Source organism: Aythya ferina (assembly GCF_964211825.1).
Source record: "Aythya ferina genome assembly, chromosome: 23".
Taxonomy (NCBI): Eukaryota; Metazoa; Chordata; class Aves; order Anseriformes; family Anatidae; genus Aythya; species Aythya ferina.
The window spans coordinates 2,962,229-2,980,167 of NC_140321.1; the positions used below are offsets into that span (position 1 = coordinate 2,962,229).

The 17,939-nt window shown below is 53.1% G+C and overlaps 1 protein-coding gene and 1 gene segment (V, D, J or C); one reads left to right on the forward strand and one right to left on the reverse strand.

The window, feature by feature from the left end:
- Nucleotides 1-225: 225 nt before the first annotated feature.
- Nucleotides 226-5,728, reverse strand: LOC311423029 (feather keratin Cos2-3-like). 4 transcript variants are annotated; one of them, XM_084496624.1, is made up of 3 exons: nucleotides 5,466-5,728; nucleotides 1,368-1,692; nucleotides 226-992 (listed from the first exon to the last, which is right to left on the reverse strand). In XM_084496624.1, the coding sequence occupies exons 2-3, from the start codon at nucleotides 1,464-1,466 to the stop codon at nucleotides 666-668; spliced, it is 426 nt and encodes a 141-aa protein (XP_084352750.1). In that variant the 5' UTR covers nucleotides 1,467-1,692; nucleotides 5,466-5,728; the 3' UTR covers nucleotides 226-665. The 4 variants fall into 4 exon arrangements, with proteins under 4 accessions (XP_084352750.1, XP_084352751.1, XP_084352752.1 ...); XM_084496625.1 differs by lacking the exon at nucleotides 5,466-5,728 and adding an exon at nucleotides 3,750-4,378; XM_084496626.1 differs by lacking the exon at nucleotides 1,368-1,692.
- Nucleotides 5,729-12,468: 6,740 nt separating this feature from the next.
- LOC311423021 (T cell receptor alpha variable 1-2-like) lies at nucleotides 12,469-17,919 on the forward strand. The segment is given in 4 exons: nucleotides 12,469-12,537; nucleotides 13,579-15,896; nucleotides 16,157-16,228; nucleotides 16,785-17,919.
- Nucleotides 17,920-17,939: the final 20 nt, after the last annotated feature.

The window sequence follows — 17,939 nt, forward strand, 5'->3', positions numbered from 1 at the left end:
TTGTCTAGGTAGAGACGTCAAAAGTGAAGGACTGGTGGCTATTGGTTGTGGAGGAACTAGGGATGTCTTCCTCACCTTCAAGAGACAGTGCCTGAAAGAGGAATTGCTGCAGTATGCCCCACCCTCCAGAGCCTAGAGGAATGAGGGAGTGCCCCCAGCCTTTTCCCACCAAGGAATGGTTTTCTCCCTTGGCCATCAGTATCCAGATGAAAAGACACACTCAGAGTTGATGCAAATGTTTATCAAGGCTCAGGGGGAAAAGGAGGTGACTCAAAGAGGAGGCCCCGAGATCGTAGCACAGCAGGAGCAGACAAAAATCTGTTCAGCTTTTCCAATGGCAGACTTGCAACAGGGCATCAATCTACCTGGCCCACATGGGGAGAGGGGCTAGCAGGTCTCTCCAGGCTGGTTTCTGGGGGCCTCATGCAAAGCAGAGGGCAAGAAAGCAAGGAAAGAAAAAGATCATGTGAAAAACAGGTTAGGTAGACATTGGCCATGTTGTCATAGACTCCAGGCTGGACCCTTCCTATCTGTCTTTACAGGACAAGCCAGAGATGGTCAGGTCCTCTCAGAACAACAACATGAGATCTCTTCTTCCATCCATTTTTGTCCAGCAGCATGTTGTGAGTTCCTGGGGTCCTGGTCTGGGGCACTGTCTGGCACCTTTAGCAGGGGCGGCACCTGCTGCCACAGTAGCGGCTGGTAATGCAGGAGAGGTCACAGCACCCAGAGTTGATGGGGACGCCATCACAGCTGAGGATGCTGCCAACGGCAGCAGAGGTGGAGGATCCCACAGCCGTGTTCTGCGGGAAGGAGCTGAGGATGGGGCCGGGCAGGGTCACCACCACAGGAGAGGGCTGGATGACGATGGTGGAGTTCTGGCACTGCCTGACGCAGGGCTCGTTGCAGCTGCTGGCCAGCGGGGTCGGGCCGCACGGCTGGCATGGCCGGCACTGGTCGTAGCAGGACATGTCTGGGGGCAGGAGGTTCACCTGGGACAGAGGGCAGAGAGGAAGCAGAACATGGGGATGCATGAGGAGCAGCCTGTCACCACACCCTAACAGAACCAAGGCACAGGCAGTACTGTGAGCTGGAGGCTGTGCAGGGATGTGCGAGCAGTTCTTGGCTCCATCCTGCCAGGGCCCAAAAAGAGCCACCACAGCCAGGCTACACCCTAGGCTCCAGCACAGGAGCCATCATACCAAAGGCCCAATCTTCCTTCATGACAAACCTTCTACCCCTTGACTCTCCCACTACCAGCAGTCCCAAGATTTGGCAGGGCATACAGCTGATAGCAGCTGAAAGGTCCAAGGAACTGAGTCCTCCTGTGGGAGAATGAGGGGGACAAGAAGGGGCTTCACACTCACCTGGTTCCCAACAAGAAGAAGGCCAGAGAAGTGGATGAGAGAGCACGGAGCTGGGCTGGCTTTTATAGTGGGCCTTGGCTGCCCCATGTCCAGAGGCATCCCTTGAAGCAGGGACTATTTTCTGACAAGCTGCTCTTGAATGCAAAACATCCCACCTAATGATACAGGATGTGTGTTGCCTTCCTGTAATGCTGCTTTTCATTTCCTGCTTTATGCCTTTTCCCCAGAGAAGGCAACTCCTGAGTGGCAGGTAGGGAGGCCCAAGTATTTCCAGGCAACACATTTCAGTGTGGGCAGAAGACTCAGCTCACGTGCTGGAAAAGTCCTGTAAAGGCAAATTATGTCAGTCTGAATGACTCTTGAGGGGCTCTTTGGGGCCCTTTTGGCTACAGGTGACCCAGCTCCTGCCTGTGACCATACCCCTGCTGATACTGTCCTCAGAGAAATCCTGCTGGCCTGTTTTGCCTTCTCCTGCTCTGACCCATAGATGTATGTATGGGGGGAGAGATTGTGCAGGGCCCTTTCTGGATCACAAAAGAAAGGCCCAACAGGACAGTGTCTGATTTAGTTAGAAGGAATAACAAGATGTATGTAGACAGAAAGGAAACCTTACATCTGCAGGTGATCCTGTCTTCTACCAGCATTGAACAGAGACACTTTGTGTCTTTTCCCGAGACACACAATGCAGATCCTGCCCATAGGGAATTCCTTCTTCACTCCCATAGCTTGATGCCTTTCACTTATTGATATAAAAAATACATAAAATCATACATCTTCTCCTTACATGATGCAAGCTTATTTCTGTCATGACACCCACCAGTGATCAGTAGCAGCACTCCGGCACTTTCCTTACCACTGCTACTCAGGCTAACAAATGGGATTCTCAGGCCTTAAGTGCAAGGCCCAAGAAAGCTGACATTGTCTTGTCAAGAGCCCTGGCTCCAGTGCCTTCTAGAAGGCTCCCAGTCCACCTCCCCTCTCTACCACGTCAAACCATGTGCTTTGCTGAAATGCTGTCCAGAATCTTTGCTGCACACTGTGTCACGTTCATGCACATGTTCCTCCCTTGTGGGCACTTGCCTATACTGGGGCTGCCTGGGACAGACTCAGCATTCCCCACAGCAGCCCCTAGAGTGCTGTGCTCTGCACTTGGAGCGAGAACAGCATTGCCATCACACCAACCTTGGGGCTACAGTGGAGCAGTGGTGACACAGCATCAAGACTCTCTCCAAGCCCCCCAAAGCCAGCAGGTATGCAGGTGGGCACGAGGTTGGGAGGGGACATCACCAGGGCAGCTGACCTAAACCAACCAAAGGGATATTCCGTACTGCATGATGTCACACTCAGCCGTGAAGATGTGAAAGGGGAAGGAAAAACAGGGGTGGGCATACTAAGTCAGTGCTTCCAAACACTTCGACGAACATCACTTGCTGATGGGAAGTGGAGTATAATTTTCTCTCAGTTTGTTTCCAAACACCCTTCGCTCTTTAGTTTTATAATTTTTCTTCCTTTTTCATTTAATTATATTATCCCTATCTACACTTGTAAGCCCTTTAGCTTAAGTCACATTCTCTGCGCACATCTTGCTTTCAGCAGGGGGTGTGAGAGAGCTGTGTGGTGGATGTTTAGTTGGCAAGAAGAGAGCAAGAAGGAACCTGAGAACAGCTGAACAATCACAGAACAAAAACAGCCCAGAAGTGCCCACAGCACATATGCTGAAATGCTGCCTTCTGTATCTGAAGCCCTCTTTCTCCTGAGCCTAAGAAGTTCATTGCCAATTTCAGTCCCCAACAAGGATGGGCCCACAACAGTTTGGATCCTTTCTTTAATTCTGTACCACAGGATTCAGAGTGTAAGAGCATGGTGGCAGTCACCTCTCCCTGCCTCTCCAGGCCAGGACACATCTGCACTCCCCATGGCTAGAAAGTTCAAAAGGATGGCGTTAGCTTTATGTACAGGGAGAAAGGCTGAGAAATCCTGCCCTATCTGAGCATGCCCAGCCCTGCGTGGATCTGCTGCCGGTGCGGTGTCAGTGGTATGTGGGGTGGGACAGAGGTCCCCCATGGGGAAACCAGTGCCACATATATGTCTGCGAATCATGGGCCTGGTGCTGAATCATGCAGGGCCTGAAACCTTGGGCAGAAGTGGCACTGAACCAGAGGAACATGGGTCCTGGTGTTGCTGTCCTTTGGGAGGAAGGACAAACCCTGGGGGTGCCATACAAAAAGCCAAACAGACATTTGCATTGTCTACTCCCACTTCAAAGAAGGATGCAAAAGAAACAGAGCAGGACTCTGGAGATAAAGCATACTTAATCTGGGGCCAATAGGTGCAAGTTCAGAAATGAGTAGTTTTGGTTAGATACATGGAAGAAATATTTACCCTGAAGGTGATCAAGTCCTGGAGCCAAAAGAGATGCTACTGGTGCTCCATCCTTGGAAGAGTTCAGACTTTGTCTGGACTTGATCCTGAGCAAACTGATCTGATGAGACCCACTCTGAAAACAGGGTTGGACTACGTGTGTGCTGGAGGTGCAGCCTGTGATCCTTTGGAGGGTTTCTCAGATGACCTCTCATTAGGACTGTTCAGGAAGCATGGGGCAACATGCACAGTCACCACATATCAGCCTTGGTGGGATGCTGTTGACAGATCAGTGTTTCTGTTACTTCTCAGGGTTAACCATTGATCGCATACCAATATCATTCATGACATCAAAAGCGGGCGGAGGGAACAGCACTCATGCACACTGCTGCTCATGTCAAAAGACGCATGAATTCATGGGTGCACTCACAGACACTCCTGGATGCATACTGAAGTATATTTGGGAACACACACAAAGATAGTTGTGCACACAGTGAAGAAAGCAAATGCTGCTCTCCTGAAATGCAGGGTTCTGAGTTTACATTCTACTCTCTCTGAAGGAACATCCTGGCTTGCTGAGGCCCTGCTGTGTTTTACCTCCAGAAGATATCGAGTGGTGGAAGGCAAGGAATCCTGAGCAGCAACTCTATCTCCTTCCCACAGGAGTGAGGGGGACGTCTAGAGAGAGGTTTCTTTTGTTGCTGCTGGGTTTGTCTGAGAGCTGAGAGCTGCTGCTCTTCATTCTGGACTCAGCCATCTACCTCTTGCTCCAGACTGGGAATACACTCGTGATGGCGGTGCCCAACACGCCCTTGCATCCTTCCGTGTCGTTTGTCTTTGGAAACCTCCCATTCACTGACATGTGCCATGTCTTGGTCAGGACGCCTCTTTATGGACAATTTACTTTTCCAGCTGTGTGGTCTGGCTCCTCTTCCTCCACTAATGGGCCTAAACTGGGATGTCCTCTTCACACTCATGGCCTATGACCAAGCTGCCACCCACTGCAGAACTCCAGTCTGGTGGGAGGCCTGTGGGCTGAGCTCCTGCTCCCCTCCTTGGCACAAGCAGTGCTCACCCTTTTTTTGCTCTGCTCTGGCCCTACACAATCGCAGCTCCTTCTGGGACTCGCTGTCAGTCATGCAGCTGCCTTCTGCAGAGAGCTTGTGGACTGCTGTGCTCCTTGAATACAACAGCACCACCAGTTTTCCTGTGCTCCTTGAGCTCCTGCAGGGTGTTCCTGGTCTCCCTCTGAATTTAGACATGTGAGGAGACACAAGACACTGTCTGCTCACTCTCACTTCCCTGCACTTGTACCATGCCGGGGGCTACGTTCCCTCCTCTACACCCACCCCGTTGCCAACTTCTCCCACAACAAAGTGGTGTCCATCTTCTCCAGGGCTGTGATGCCCCTGCTCCATGCACCAACCTACAGCCTAAAGACCGAGAAGGTGAAGGAAGCCATGCGAAACCTGAGAAACAGAGGGAGGTTGTTTCTTCGTTTCCTCTGCTGTGTTCTCTGTCTCTGCTTTCAGGGCCATGCCATTCTCTCTACTCTCTTCTGCAATGGAGGTCTGGGGGAAGCTGCCATCACTGCTTCCACAGCAGCCCTCATTTTCTTTCTTACCTTTCAGCTCCTCCCTCCTTGTTTCCTACCCTAGAAGCAGCCCTTCAGCACTTGGGAGGGGGGCAGAGAGAAAGAACAGCAGGAAGCTGGAAACAACACACAGGGATACAAACCTGACTGACAGATGATGAGGGAGGCAGTGAGGAGACCAAATGTGGGCAGTCACATCACTTGAGGGGGTTACACGGGGCTGAGGCTCCTTCTCTGCTCTCCTCTATGCCTCCTCGTCTCCTACCCCGTTCACTGCCCTCCTCTCCCCTTCCCACTCCCAAAGGAGATGCCGTAGCAGACGGGCAGCTGCTGTCTCCGCTCCCTCGCCCTTTCGCTTTCGCTCCCACTCCCAGTCACACTCCCACTCCCTCTCCTATCCCGGGCTGGGCTGCAGGACGGGCAGAGCCCCGCGGGCAGCAGCCGAAGCCCTGCCCGCCCACAGGCGCCCAGCACTCGCAGCCCGGGCCAGCCCCCGAGCGGCCCCGGGGCGGAGCTGGCGGCGCCGGGCGGCGGCGGCGGGGAGGAGGCGCCGCGGGCGGAGCAGAGCCGGGGCTGGCGGGGGCAGCGCGGCGCGGGCGGCGGAGCGGCGGGATGCGGCAGGGCCGGGCCGCAGGGCTGGCGGCGCTGGCCGCGGTGCTCCTGGGTGCGCGGGGCTGCCGGCGCCGGGGACGGGACGGGACGGGGCTGCCCTCGCTTCTGGCCCGCCGGCTTCTTACGGACCTCGCTCCCCTCTGGCCTCCCTCTGCAGCCATCCCGCCTGCCTCCAGCGAGCTCAGCCGGCCGTTGCCTCCCACCTTGCCTTGCTCCCTGCCTTCCTCCTCTCCTTTCGGCACACCCCCACTCATTCCTGCCTGCTTCCCTTCTCCTCCTGGCTTGGACCCTCCTCCCAAACAGCCGTGCTCCGACTTGGTCCCCAAATAACCATTCCCAGTGAAATGCCTTTGTGTGCTTTTTTCTGAGAAAAAGCTCGCATCAGCTGTCAACTGTTTTCTTCCCTTTCCCACTGTGTGACATTTTCGGTGCAGGAAAGACATTTTCTGTGTTTTCTCCTTCTTTTATTCTTGGCAGTGGCTGTGGGCAGAGCCCAGGTGCAGCAGGAACCATGGGCAGAGACCAGGGAGGGCACCGGCATCAACATCACCTGCTCACACCCCAACATGCAGTCATACGACTACATCCAGTGGTACCGTCGTGTCCCGGGCCAAGGACCTGCATTCCTAGTGTTCGGTACTACAGGCTCCAAAGCATTGACGGACCTGCCGGGGAGGCTCGTGGTGGCAGCAGACCGCCGGTCCAGCGCCCTGTGGCTCACCGAGCCCCGTCTTCGGGACGCGGCGGTGTATTACTGCGCCCTGAGAGCCACGGGGAGAGGAGCCGGGGCTGCGGCCGTGCAGGAACCGTGGCGGGCGGGGCCGGGCGTGTGTGGCGGGGGCGAGGCAGGGGCACAGCCCCCAGGGGGCGCTGCCGCTCCGCCCGCCAGGACCACCTCGGCCCGCAGCCGCGAGGGTTCCCCCGGCAGCCCTGCCCCTCCAAGGCACTTCGGTTCTGCTGAAAGGGTCTGGAGCCTGGGTGCAGCTGAACGGAGATGGCAGCAGCCTGGCAGAGGTGTGTGCAGGGAAGAGGCACTGAAACACAGCCCCTTTCTCCTGAGCCCTCCTTTTCCTCTCACTGCAACAATCTCCCTCAGTTTCTCCCAAATTCAGGCCCAAACAAGGACCGTATCAGGTAAGTTTGGATCCTTGGTTTAATTCAGGGTAACAATGTTTGGAGTGCCTCAGCGTGGCTGTCCATCGATGACCTTGGGATGTATAGGAGAAGCAGACTGTTGTGAGGCTCCTGATGGTGCCTGTCAGTCAGGGATTTCCACCCCTGGACACTGCCAGGGTCTTCTGGGAATCAGTGCTGGAGCCAGGCCTATCTCCTCAAACCTGTCTATAAAGGCCTGCCAGCATTGTCTCAGAAATGCATCGCAGAGGGGACAGATTCCCATCCAGCCCATGTCTGGCTTGTTCTTCTGAAGGCAAAGGGGCAGCCTCACACGTCGTATTTTAGAGCAAAGGTGTTTGCTCACGGTAGTGTGTTTTTCAATGAAGCTAAGCTGCCTTGTGCAAACGTAGAAGCATATCCCAACCACAGTTTTGTCCATTTGCCAATGACATGAACCCAGAACTTCACCCAAGCATTATATACTGCTAACAGTGTCCTGGGGCATTCAAGGTAGGCAATAAACAGCAGAGCAATTAAGAAACCAATGTCTCCAGGAACTACCAGTCATGTTTTGGGTTGCAGCATGGGCCAAGCCCTTCCAGGGCAATGGGCCATCCCAACAAAGCAGAAATGTTTGTCAGAGCTCTGCCTGGGTCTCTTTCCTGTGGTCTACCCCACACCTTAGCCCTGGCAGTGCCATACCTTCACCTGGGCTAAATTGGTTGCATTCTCTTGCAGCTGTGGCTGATTCCATTCCTCTGACACCAGGAAAGACAAAGGGTTTTCCCCAGCACACCTTTGGCTCTTCTCTCTTGCCTGCATGGTTGATTCTTTCTGGACATGACGAGGCTGTAGCAAATACATGGATCTGTACAGAAACATCTCTGTAATCGAGCAGGGAAGGACAGGGTGCCTTTCTGATGGGAGCTGTTCCAGAGGTAACCAGGCTCTAATGAGAAACTGCAGACATCAGAGGCTGCAAAGCACTGACAGAAAAAATGTCTGTCAAAAGTTGAACTGGGCCTGGAAACAATGAGAATCCTTGAAATTCAGCTGGGCACTAGAGAGCTGCAAACATCCTGAAGATGGAAATGAGCATGAGGAAGTCTCTGTAAGTGCAGCTCCTTAAACACCCATCTTATACCCACCAAGGGCAAGACAATTCTTGCTGGGCAGCTCAGGAGGGTATATGCAGAGGGAAGAAACATCTACAGCCAAGGCTGGGATGCAGAAATCTCTAATGAGTGTACAGAGGAAAAGGAGGTCACTCTGAGCAGATTCCCTTCAGTGCAGGGATCACCAGGGCCATCCAAGAGGCAGTGTCCCTTCCCCAAGGCAGAGCTCATGCAGGGCATGTGTCTGCTGTTACCACAGTGGCAGGGCTGGATCTGAGTAGCCCCATAACCCAAGGGAGCAGCAGAACACTATGAAAAGGGAGACAAGGAGGTAGGTGAAAGAATGGAAGAAGAGACATGGGCCGTATTTTCAGAGATCTCAGACTAGCCCCTGGTCAGGCTCCTGCCAGTGTTTGCCAGAGGAGGTGAAGAAGGTCAGTCATTCTGAAAGCAATGGCCTGAAGATTCCTCCTTGTATTGTCCAGCACCATGGCTGTGCTGGAACCCCAGGGCCATGCGCAGTGGCTTTAGCAGGGCAGGTACCTCATACCACAGTAGCGGCTGGAAATGCCCAAGAGGTTAATGGGGACACACAGAGTTGATGGGGACTCCGTCACAGCTGAGGATGCTGCCAATGGCAACAGAGGTAGAGGATCCCACAATGGTGTTCTGCAGGAAGGAGCTGAGGATGGAGCCAGGCAGGGTCACCACCACAGGAGAGGGCTCAATGACAATGGTGGTGTTCTGGCACTGCCTTACGCAGGGCTCGTTGCAGCTGCTGGCCAGTGGGGTCAGGCCACAGGGCCAGCATGGCAGGCACTGGTCATAGCAGGACATGTTTTGGGGCTGGAGATGCACCTGGGAAAGATGGTAGAGAGGAAGCAGAGCACATGGGTAGGTGAGGATCAGCCCAGTTATCCCACCACAAAGGAGCTAAGGCAACTGGTGAGTGTGGATGTGAAGGCTGTGCTCATGGTATTCATCACTTTGACCTGACAGGGCCCTTCAAAGAGCAGGCTGAACCAATGAGACAATCACAGAGCGCATAATACAAAAGGCTGCCTCAGCACCGTGTCACAGCCTCTCTCTACACAGAAGAGGCCTCGTTCTCCACCCCTTTCCCATGTCAAGGAACTCCAAGGCCCAGCACAACACTGAACCAGAGAGAGGTCTATTGATGCAAGATCCCTTCTACGTTGCATGAGGAGGAGAGAGGACTTCAGACTCACCTGGTTCTTGAGGAAGATGAGGGAGAGCAGGGAGCTGGTCTGCCTTTTATACAGGTACTTCATTGCTGCAGGCCCAGAGGCACCCTTGGCAGAGGTAACAATTTTCTGACAAGTTCATCTTGAATGCAAGCCATCCCAAAAAAATAATACGGGCTGTGCGCTGGTTTCCTGCACTGCTGCCTTTTCATTTTCAGATCTAGGCCATGGCCATTCCGCAGTGATGATTTCTTTAGAGTGCTGGGATGAAATGTCCAAGGACTTCTAGGACAGGAATGTATCAGTGAGGGCAGAAGACTCACTGGAAGTGCTGGATGGGTCCCCTCTGATCATCTTCATGGCTCTGCTCTGGACCCACTCTAACAGGTCTATATCTTTCTCATGCTGGCAGCCCCAAAGCTGAGCAGAGCACTCCGGGTCGGGTCTCACTGAAGCAGAACAGAGGCCGTGAATCACTTCCCTCCACCTTCTGGACATGCTTCTGTCAAGGCAGACAAGGATGGAAACAAAGCTTCTTTCCTTGGCAAATTCAATTCTGGCTTCAATTTAGCTCTCCTAACTTGATTCCTATCTTGCCTCATCAGACTATGTATCTATATTCTTCCCAGTTCACCTGTCTTTGCTCCTACCCTCTATGGCCTTCTCTTTCATGTTTGAGTTTAGCCTGTTGCTCCATGTTCATCCATGCAGGTCTCCTGGCATTTTGCCTGACTCCCTCTTGGGATGAATCACTCCTGAGCTTGGAGGAGGTAATCCTTGAATATTGCTTGAATATTCCTTGAATATTAACCAGCCTTCTTGGGCCCATCTCCCCTTCAGGGCTTTGTATCATGGTACTCTACCAAGCAGATGCCTGAGCAGGCCAAAGTCTGCTCTCCAGAAGTCCAGGGCAACAAGTCTATTGTGCTTCCTCCTTGCTGTTCTCAGGATCCTCAATTCCACCATTTCACAGTCACTGCAGCCAAGGCTGCCCTTGAGCTTCACAGTCCCACCAGCCCCAGGTACTATGAGAACGAGGTCCAGAATATAGCACCTGTCCTTGTAGGCTCACCTTGTGCACTCACCTGAGTGCCTGGTTGCTTTTGTTCACACATCTGCTCTTGTCTTGTGACAACCACTGCGCAGCTGGCTTTGTGTGAAGGCACGTGGGTGCAGAGATTTGTGCAGGACTCCATGCAGGTATAGATGAGCACGTGCGTGTGTCCTTGTTTCCCCTTTATCACGAGGGAATGTGCACTTGGCAGCACTCTCCCATGCTCTGTGCATGAGTCCTGCCAGGAAGCGAGTTCCCAGGGGTCAGAAGGAGCCTGAGAGCAGCTGAACGCAGATGGCACCAGCCTGGCAGAGATGTGTGCAGGGAAGAGGCACTGGAAAATACAGCTCCTTTCTCCTGAGCCCTCCTTTTCCTCTCACTGCAACAATCACCCTCAGTTTCTGCAAACTTCAGGCCCCAACAAGGAACTAGGAGCCAGGCCTGGAGCCTGGCATGGAGCCAGACCTATCTCCTCACACCTGTCTATAACGGCCTGCCAGCATTGTCTCAGAAATATATCGCAGAGGGGACAGATTCCCATCCAGCCCATGTGTGGCTGTTTCTCCTGAAGGCAAAGGGGCAGCTGTTGCTCCTCCGCTTGTGGGATATCACAGCAAAGGGATCACACAGTGCCAAGAGTAAACTGATGCCCCCCCTCATGCACCAGAGGAAGGCTCAGAGTTTGGAGTGCTTCTGCATGGCTGCCCATCAACCACTGTGTTCATAGCTCCTGGGAGCCCTTCCCACAGGCCCTGAACAGCAGCCTTGGCATGGAAGGCACCTTCTGCCTGAGTAGTAGCTGGTAGTGCCAGAGACATCCAGTCCTGCAGTATGCTTTCATTAAAGCCATGAGCAGTTGGAAGGAGGGCACCCTTGGCCAGTTTTTGCATGTCCATTAACCAGGACACATGGGTGGTGAAAATAGGTCACTAGGGGCCTTCGGAGATTGTGGACTGAGAGAATTGGCAGAGGAGCTGGCCAAGCCACTGTCCATCATTTATCAGCAGTCCTGGCTATTGGCGGAGGTCCCAGTTGACTGGCGGCTAGCAAATGTGACGCCCATCTACAAGAAGGGCCAGAAGGTAGACCCAGAGAACTATAGGCCTCAGTGCCAGGGAAGCTCATGGAGCAGATTATCTCGAGTGTCATCATGTGGCACTTGCAGGGCAACCAGGCGATCAGGCCCAGTCAGCATGGGTTTATGAAAGGCAGGTCCTGCTTGACGAACCTGATCTCCTTCTATGATAAAGTGACACGCCGGCTGGATGAGGGAAAGGCTGTGGATTTAGTCTACCTTGACATCAGTAAGGCCTTTGACACCATTCCCCGCAACGTTCTCCTCAAGAAACTGGCTGCTCACGGCTTGGACTGGCATACGCTTTGTTGGGTTAAAAACTGGCTGGATAGCTGGGCCCAGAGTTGTGGTGAATGGAATCAAATCCAGCTGGAGGCCAGTCACTAGTGGTGTCCCCCAGGGCTCAGTACTACGACCAGTTCTCTTTAATATCTTTATCGATGATCTGGAAAAGGGGATTGAGTGCACCGTCAGTAAGTTTGCAGATGACACCAAGTTAGGTGCGTGTGTCAATCTGCTCGAGGGTAGGAAGGCTCTGCAGGAGGATCTGGATAGGCTGCACCGATGGGCTGAGGCCAACCGTATGAAGTTCAATAAGGCCAAGTGCCGGGTCCTGCACCTGGGGCACAACCCCAAGCAGAGCTACAGGCTGGGAGATGAGTGCTTGGAAAGCTGCCTGGCGGAGAAGGACCTGGGAGTATTGGTTGATAGTTGGCTGAATATGAGCCAGCAGTGTGCTCAGGGGGCCAAGAAGGCCAACAGCATCCTGGCTTGCATAAGAAGCAGTGTGGCCAGCAGGTCTAGGGAAGTGATCGTCCCCCTGTACTCGGCTCTGGTGAGGCTGCACCTCGAGTACTGTGTTCAGTTTTGGGCCCCTCGCTACAAGAAGGACATGGAGGTGCTTGAGCGAGTCCAGAGAAGGGCAACGAAGCTGGTGAGGGGTCTGGAGAACAAGTCCTACGAGGAGCGGCTGAGGGAGCTGGGATTGTTCAGCTTGGAGAAGAGGAGGCTCAGGGGTGACCTTATCACTCTCTACAGGTATCTTAAAGGAGGCTGTAGCGAGGTGGGGGTTAGTGTATTCTCTCATGTGCCTGGCGACAGATTGAGGGGGAATGGGATAAAGTTGCACCAGGGGTGTTTTATGTTGGATATTAGGAAGAACTTCTTTACCGAAAGGGTTGTTAGGCGTTGGATTGGGCTGCCCAGGGAAGTGGTTGAATCACCATCCCTGGAGGTCTTTAAAAGATGTTTAGATGTAGAGGTTAGTGATATGGTTTAGTGTAGGACTTGTTAGTGTTAGGTCAGAGGTTGGACTAGGTGATCTTGAGGTCTCTTCCAACCAAGACGATTCTATGTGTCCTGGTTTCAGTTAGGACAGAGTTAATTTTCTTCCTAGTAGCTGGCAGAATGCTATGTTTTGGCTCAGGATGAGAAGAGTGCTGATAAGACACCGATGTTTTAATTGTTGCAGAGCAGTGTTTACATCAAGCCAAGGACGTTTCAGCTTCTTGCTCTGTCCTCCCAACAGGCAGGCTGGGGCTGCAGCAAGAGCTGGGAGGGGACAGACACAGGACAGCTGACCCAAACTGGCCAAAGGGGTATTCCATACCATCTGACATCCTGCTAAACAATATATAGGGGTGGCTAGCCAGGGTGGGAGGGCCGGACTGCTTGGGGTTAGGCTGGACATCGGTCAGCAGGTGGTGAGCAATTACATTGTGCATCACTTCTTTTGTACACATTATTAGTAGTAGTACTATTATCATCATTATTGTTATTAATATTATTGTTATTATTATTTTCCTGTCTTAATAAACTGTCTTTATCTCAACTCATGGGCTTCACTTTCCCATTTCTCTCCCCCATCCCAGAGAGGGAGGGAGGAGGGTGAGCAAACAGCTGTGTGGTGTTTAGCTGCCAGCCGGGTTAAACCACAAAATTATGATTCTGTGATCCTCAGAGAGGAAGGGTCCCTTGTTGGGCCGGGGTCTCCCAGCACACAGGCATGATTTTTACTCCTGTAATTAGGATAGTACACGGTGACTTCACATGTAAATACTCCTAATCTTTGTTTTTCAGCTGTTTTTCAGGTGGGAAAGGGGAAGGAAAGCGGGGAACTCTCATTATGAAGACATCTGTCCTCCCAAACAATCGCTATGAGTACTGAGGCCCTGCTTGCCAGGAGATGGCCAAACATCACTTTTTGAGGGAAAGTAGAGAATAATTTTCTTTTCTCTCTGTGCTTCTGTGCAGCCTTTGCTTATTTTCCTCTCTTATTTTTCCCTTATACCAAATTTCTTTCTTTTCTGCTTCTTCTGATGAGGGGGAGTGAGGGAGTGGTTGTGGTGGAGCTCACCAAAGAACATAAGACAGACCACTTGTCAGGGCAAGGCACATGCTGCAGATCCTGCTCGTGCTAAGATTCACTGGCATTGTTATCTTTGGAGATTTTCAGGGATTTTTTGAGATTCTTCTTAGAAATGGAAAACTATTCATCAAACAACACATTGCTTCACTCCTACAGACTTGCCACATGCTCACTGCCATGTGCAGTGAGCACTTCTGGGGACCAGATCTGCGGAAGAGGTGTGGGGAGATGGTCTGGAGAGCTAATCTGTGACCTGGTCTAGGAATCAGTCCTGGGCACTAACTCTGAGGAGCAGCCCTGGGCACCCACTCTGACGACCAGGTCAGGAGACCAGCTCTCAGGAGTGCAGGTCTGGGGACCAGATCCGGGAACCATGTCTGGGCACCAGGAGCGGGGACCATGTCTGTGAACTAGCTCTGGAGACCAGATCTTGGGGGTAGAACTGGAGACCAGGTGTGCAGAGCAGGTCTGGATACCAGGTTTGTGATAGCAGAACTGAAGAACAGATCTGGGGACCAGGTCTGCAGACCACTTCTGGGAACCAGCTCTGGGGACCACCTCTGGGAAACCGGTCTGGGGAGCAGTTCTCAAGACCAGATAGGTGGAACGGGTGTGCAGAGCAGGTCATATTAGCAGGTCTGGGGAGCCAGCTCTGGGGAGCAGCTCTAGCAAGCATGTCTAGGGACCAGATCTGTGGAACAGGTGTGAGGAGAAGGTGTAGGGAGTAGGTCCTGGTGGAGCACATCTTGGGACCAGGTCTGCCAGCTGCAGCGGGCCTCGGGGAGCTGCAGCGCACCCTCGCCGGCGAGCTGCTGTGGTCTCCCGAGTGCGGCAGCGGAACCCTGCCAATGACCCACAGTGGACTCAGAGCATGGCGGCAGACCACCACCGATGATCAGAGGTGGTTTGCAGGGCGCAGCAGCAGACCCGTACCAAAAAGCCTCGCCAGTCTCTCTGGAAGCTGCAGCTCACTCTCACTGGCGAGCTGCTGCAATCTCCCGGGCTATGTGGGGACAAGAGCTGGCATCCAGATCTGAGGATCAGGTCTGGGCACCAGGTCTCGGGGAGCAGATCTGCAGACCAGGTGTTCAGGCCTGTGTCATGGGAACCCAATTTGGGAACCCTGTATAGGGAACATCTCTGGGGGTAACATCTCTGGGGAGCAGGTGTGGAGAGCAGATCTGGGTACAAGGTGTGAAGAACAGATATGGGGACAAGATCTTGGGCTCTGGATGTGGACAGCACAGCTCTGTACAGCACAGCAGATCTCTGTGCCTACTCAGGTGAGCTGCCATGCAGATCCCAAATTTCTCCACGAAAAATCTCCATCTGTTCCAGGAAACCACAAGCAATGAGGAGGATTCGCTGCTTTGTGCAGTAAACTTTTTTGGAGAGAGGGAGAACGTTCACGCTGCCTGGAGGATATAAAAAGAACAGTTAGGGTCTGCAGGGCTTGGAGTGTCATTCCTTCGGGTGTCTGAGAATTCCACATTTGAGGTGTGCTGAGGGAGATATGGGGGAAGACAACGCAACTAGCCAGGCGCAGCTAAGCCGGACAAAGATACAGAGGGGGCCCAAACATCAGGGAAGCAGAAAAGGCCAGGGATATGGCCCTGGGTGGGTGCCCCCTGTGGCCCATCAGTGTGAGTGCACTTGACCCACTGAACCCACATCCTTTTCCTTGCTGACTCCCCACCCCTGCCCTATGGAACAGATTGTCCTGCTCCCCTCTGGGCTTGTGCCATCCAACACCCCAATGGAGCCCTGTTCTTCTTGCAAATGCTAGGTTATCCCACCAGAACAGGACACAGTCAGAAAACCTGGGCTGCTGCGTAGCATGGTTCCTCCCTTCTTTCTGGAAATGTGGAAGAGAAATCAAAGTGTTTCTCCTCCCACAGGAAATAGGAACATCTCTATGGAGCAGAGGACCCCAGGGTAGAAAGAACAAGCTCAGTGGGGAAGACTGCCCTGACATAAGCCATGGCCAAGCAGTGCGTGTGCAGAAGGGAAGGCAGATGTAGCTGGGGAGGTGAGGGCCCCACTGGGAGAGGAGATGAGAGCAGCCCCTGCACATGATGTGCCTCCCAGAATTCCCAGGACCCCTGACTGTGGCAATCCTCAGTGGTTGCTGCAGCTGGAGGAGGGAGAAACCCCAGGGAGCATTTGGGGCACAGTCACACCAGAACATATCTTGTCACTGAATCTGCACTTGTTCCCCCAGCAGAGTCATTTCCGGCAGCTCTGTTCTCTTGGGGCTGGGAGGTGCTTTTCTGACTCTCTCTCCCGCAGCAAACAGGAGGGTCAGTCTCAACATGCACCGTGGGTATCTCATCCTCGTTGCCTTCCTGGGGCAGCTGCCGGGTAAGTGCTGGCTATTAATCAAGACATAAATCTTCTTTTCCTTGGAAGCCCTCGTCAGCATTACCACATTTATGTGGGGAACAGCTTTTGAATCACAGGGAAAATGTTGGTAAATGTTTTCTCCCGTTTCTGGTGCTTGGAACAGTTCTCTCATGATGCTGTTACTCTTCAAACTTTGCAAATGGAGGTGCAAAAGAGACGTCTCCTGTTTCTCTTCTTTTCAGTTCATGTCTTTTCTGCCTCTCTCTTCTGGTCCACCTACTGTCACCAAAGTTTTCACCAGTCTCTGCAGTCCCTCATTTCTCCCTTTCCTATAGAAAAAGCCAGATTGTGTCCAAGTGGATACAGGGACATTAAAGCTCTCCTCCCATGGACATTACCAGGGTGTCCAGTCTGTCTTCTGCCTGTCTTTCTGCTGTGGCCTCCAGTGTCCTCCTGCTTGTCAGCACAGCCATGGCTCCCTCTGAGGAAAATTATGTCCCACATGTCTAAATCCACTCCTCTTTGGCTGCCTGGAGACTTGCCTACAGAGCTGCTGACCTTCTCTTTCTTCCAGAAACCATGGGGCAGGTGTCTCTCACTCAGCCAGAAGGACAAGTCACCGTGGAGCAGGGAAACACCTTCCAGACCAATTGCACATATGAAACCTCCAGATTTAATGGCTTGTTCTGGTACCAGCAGAAGAAGGGACAAGCCCCTCAGCTGATTTCTTATCAAGCAGTAGCAGACACCAAGCAGAGTGACCGTTTCACCACGGAGCTGAACACTAAGGGGAAATCCAGTGTTCTGCGGCTGAAGGAAGTCGAGCTTTCTGACAGCGCCTTGTACTTCTGTGCTGTGAGTGACACCCTGGTGCAGGAAGCTGCCCTGGCTGAGCAACAACTCTGGATGTGGAGGCGATGTGTCTGTGCAAGGCAGAGCTCTGGGATGGGGCCCTCAGCACTCTCCCCTGGCTGTGCTGTTTCCCCTGCTCACTCCTAGGACTGCCAGCCCAATCCTCTTTCCCAAACAGCCTGATGTCTTTGGCTGTGCAGAGAGGGCTGACCTTGACTGGTTGACATGGACCACAGTGCTCTACTTTCCTCCCTTTTTTGGCTGCCAGACTAGGGCAGAGCCTGCTGGGAAACAGGACTCCCCTGGGGGATTGCTCTCAGCCCCTCATCCCCAGGGTGAGTAAATTCCTGCCAGCCCATGATAAGGCAGCTTGCTTCAAGCTCTGGCCAGCCCAGAGACCCCTAGAAGTAACTCTGACAGAGATTTGCAGGTTCTTCCCTCTCTTCAATGAGTCAGTCCTTACACTGGATTTGCATCCAAGCCACCAGGTTAGCTCCAGACCTTCAGCCAGTTCATGTCCAAAACCTGTGCCTGAAGGACAGAACAAATAGAGCAGCCCCTAGTGCCAAAGGCCCAAGAGCTCTCCATGTTCATCACAGTAAGCAATCAGAGCAAAAGATAAATGAAGGCCTACAGCCCATTGAGTTCGTTGACGTCTCCTCAGGGGAACTGGAGGCATGTGTGATCATCCTCAGCCCCTGAACAGGGAGAAGTGTCATAATGACCATCTGTCATGGCAGTGCAGTATTGCACTTTCTGTTTGCAGGACAGGGGGGAGCTGAGGGCATAGACGCTGCAAGGCAAGGGTACATAGCCCCTACCTCTGTTAAAGGCAGGGATGTCTTCTTCAGCCCCAAGGGGCAGTGCCTGAAAGAGG

What these genes read in the sequence shown, in the direction of transcription:
- LOC311423029 (XM_084496624.1), bottom strand. Translation starts at nt 1,466, where the DNA reads ATGCCTCTGGACATGGGGCAGCCAAGGCCCACTATAAAAGCCAGCCCA. An exon ending in TTCTTCTTGTTGGGAACCAG is followed by an intron (nt 993 to 1,367) that starts GTGAGTGTGAAG and finishes CCTCTGTCCCAG; the next exon opens with GTGAACCTCCTGCCCCCAGA.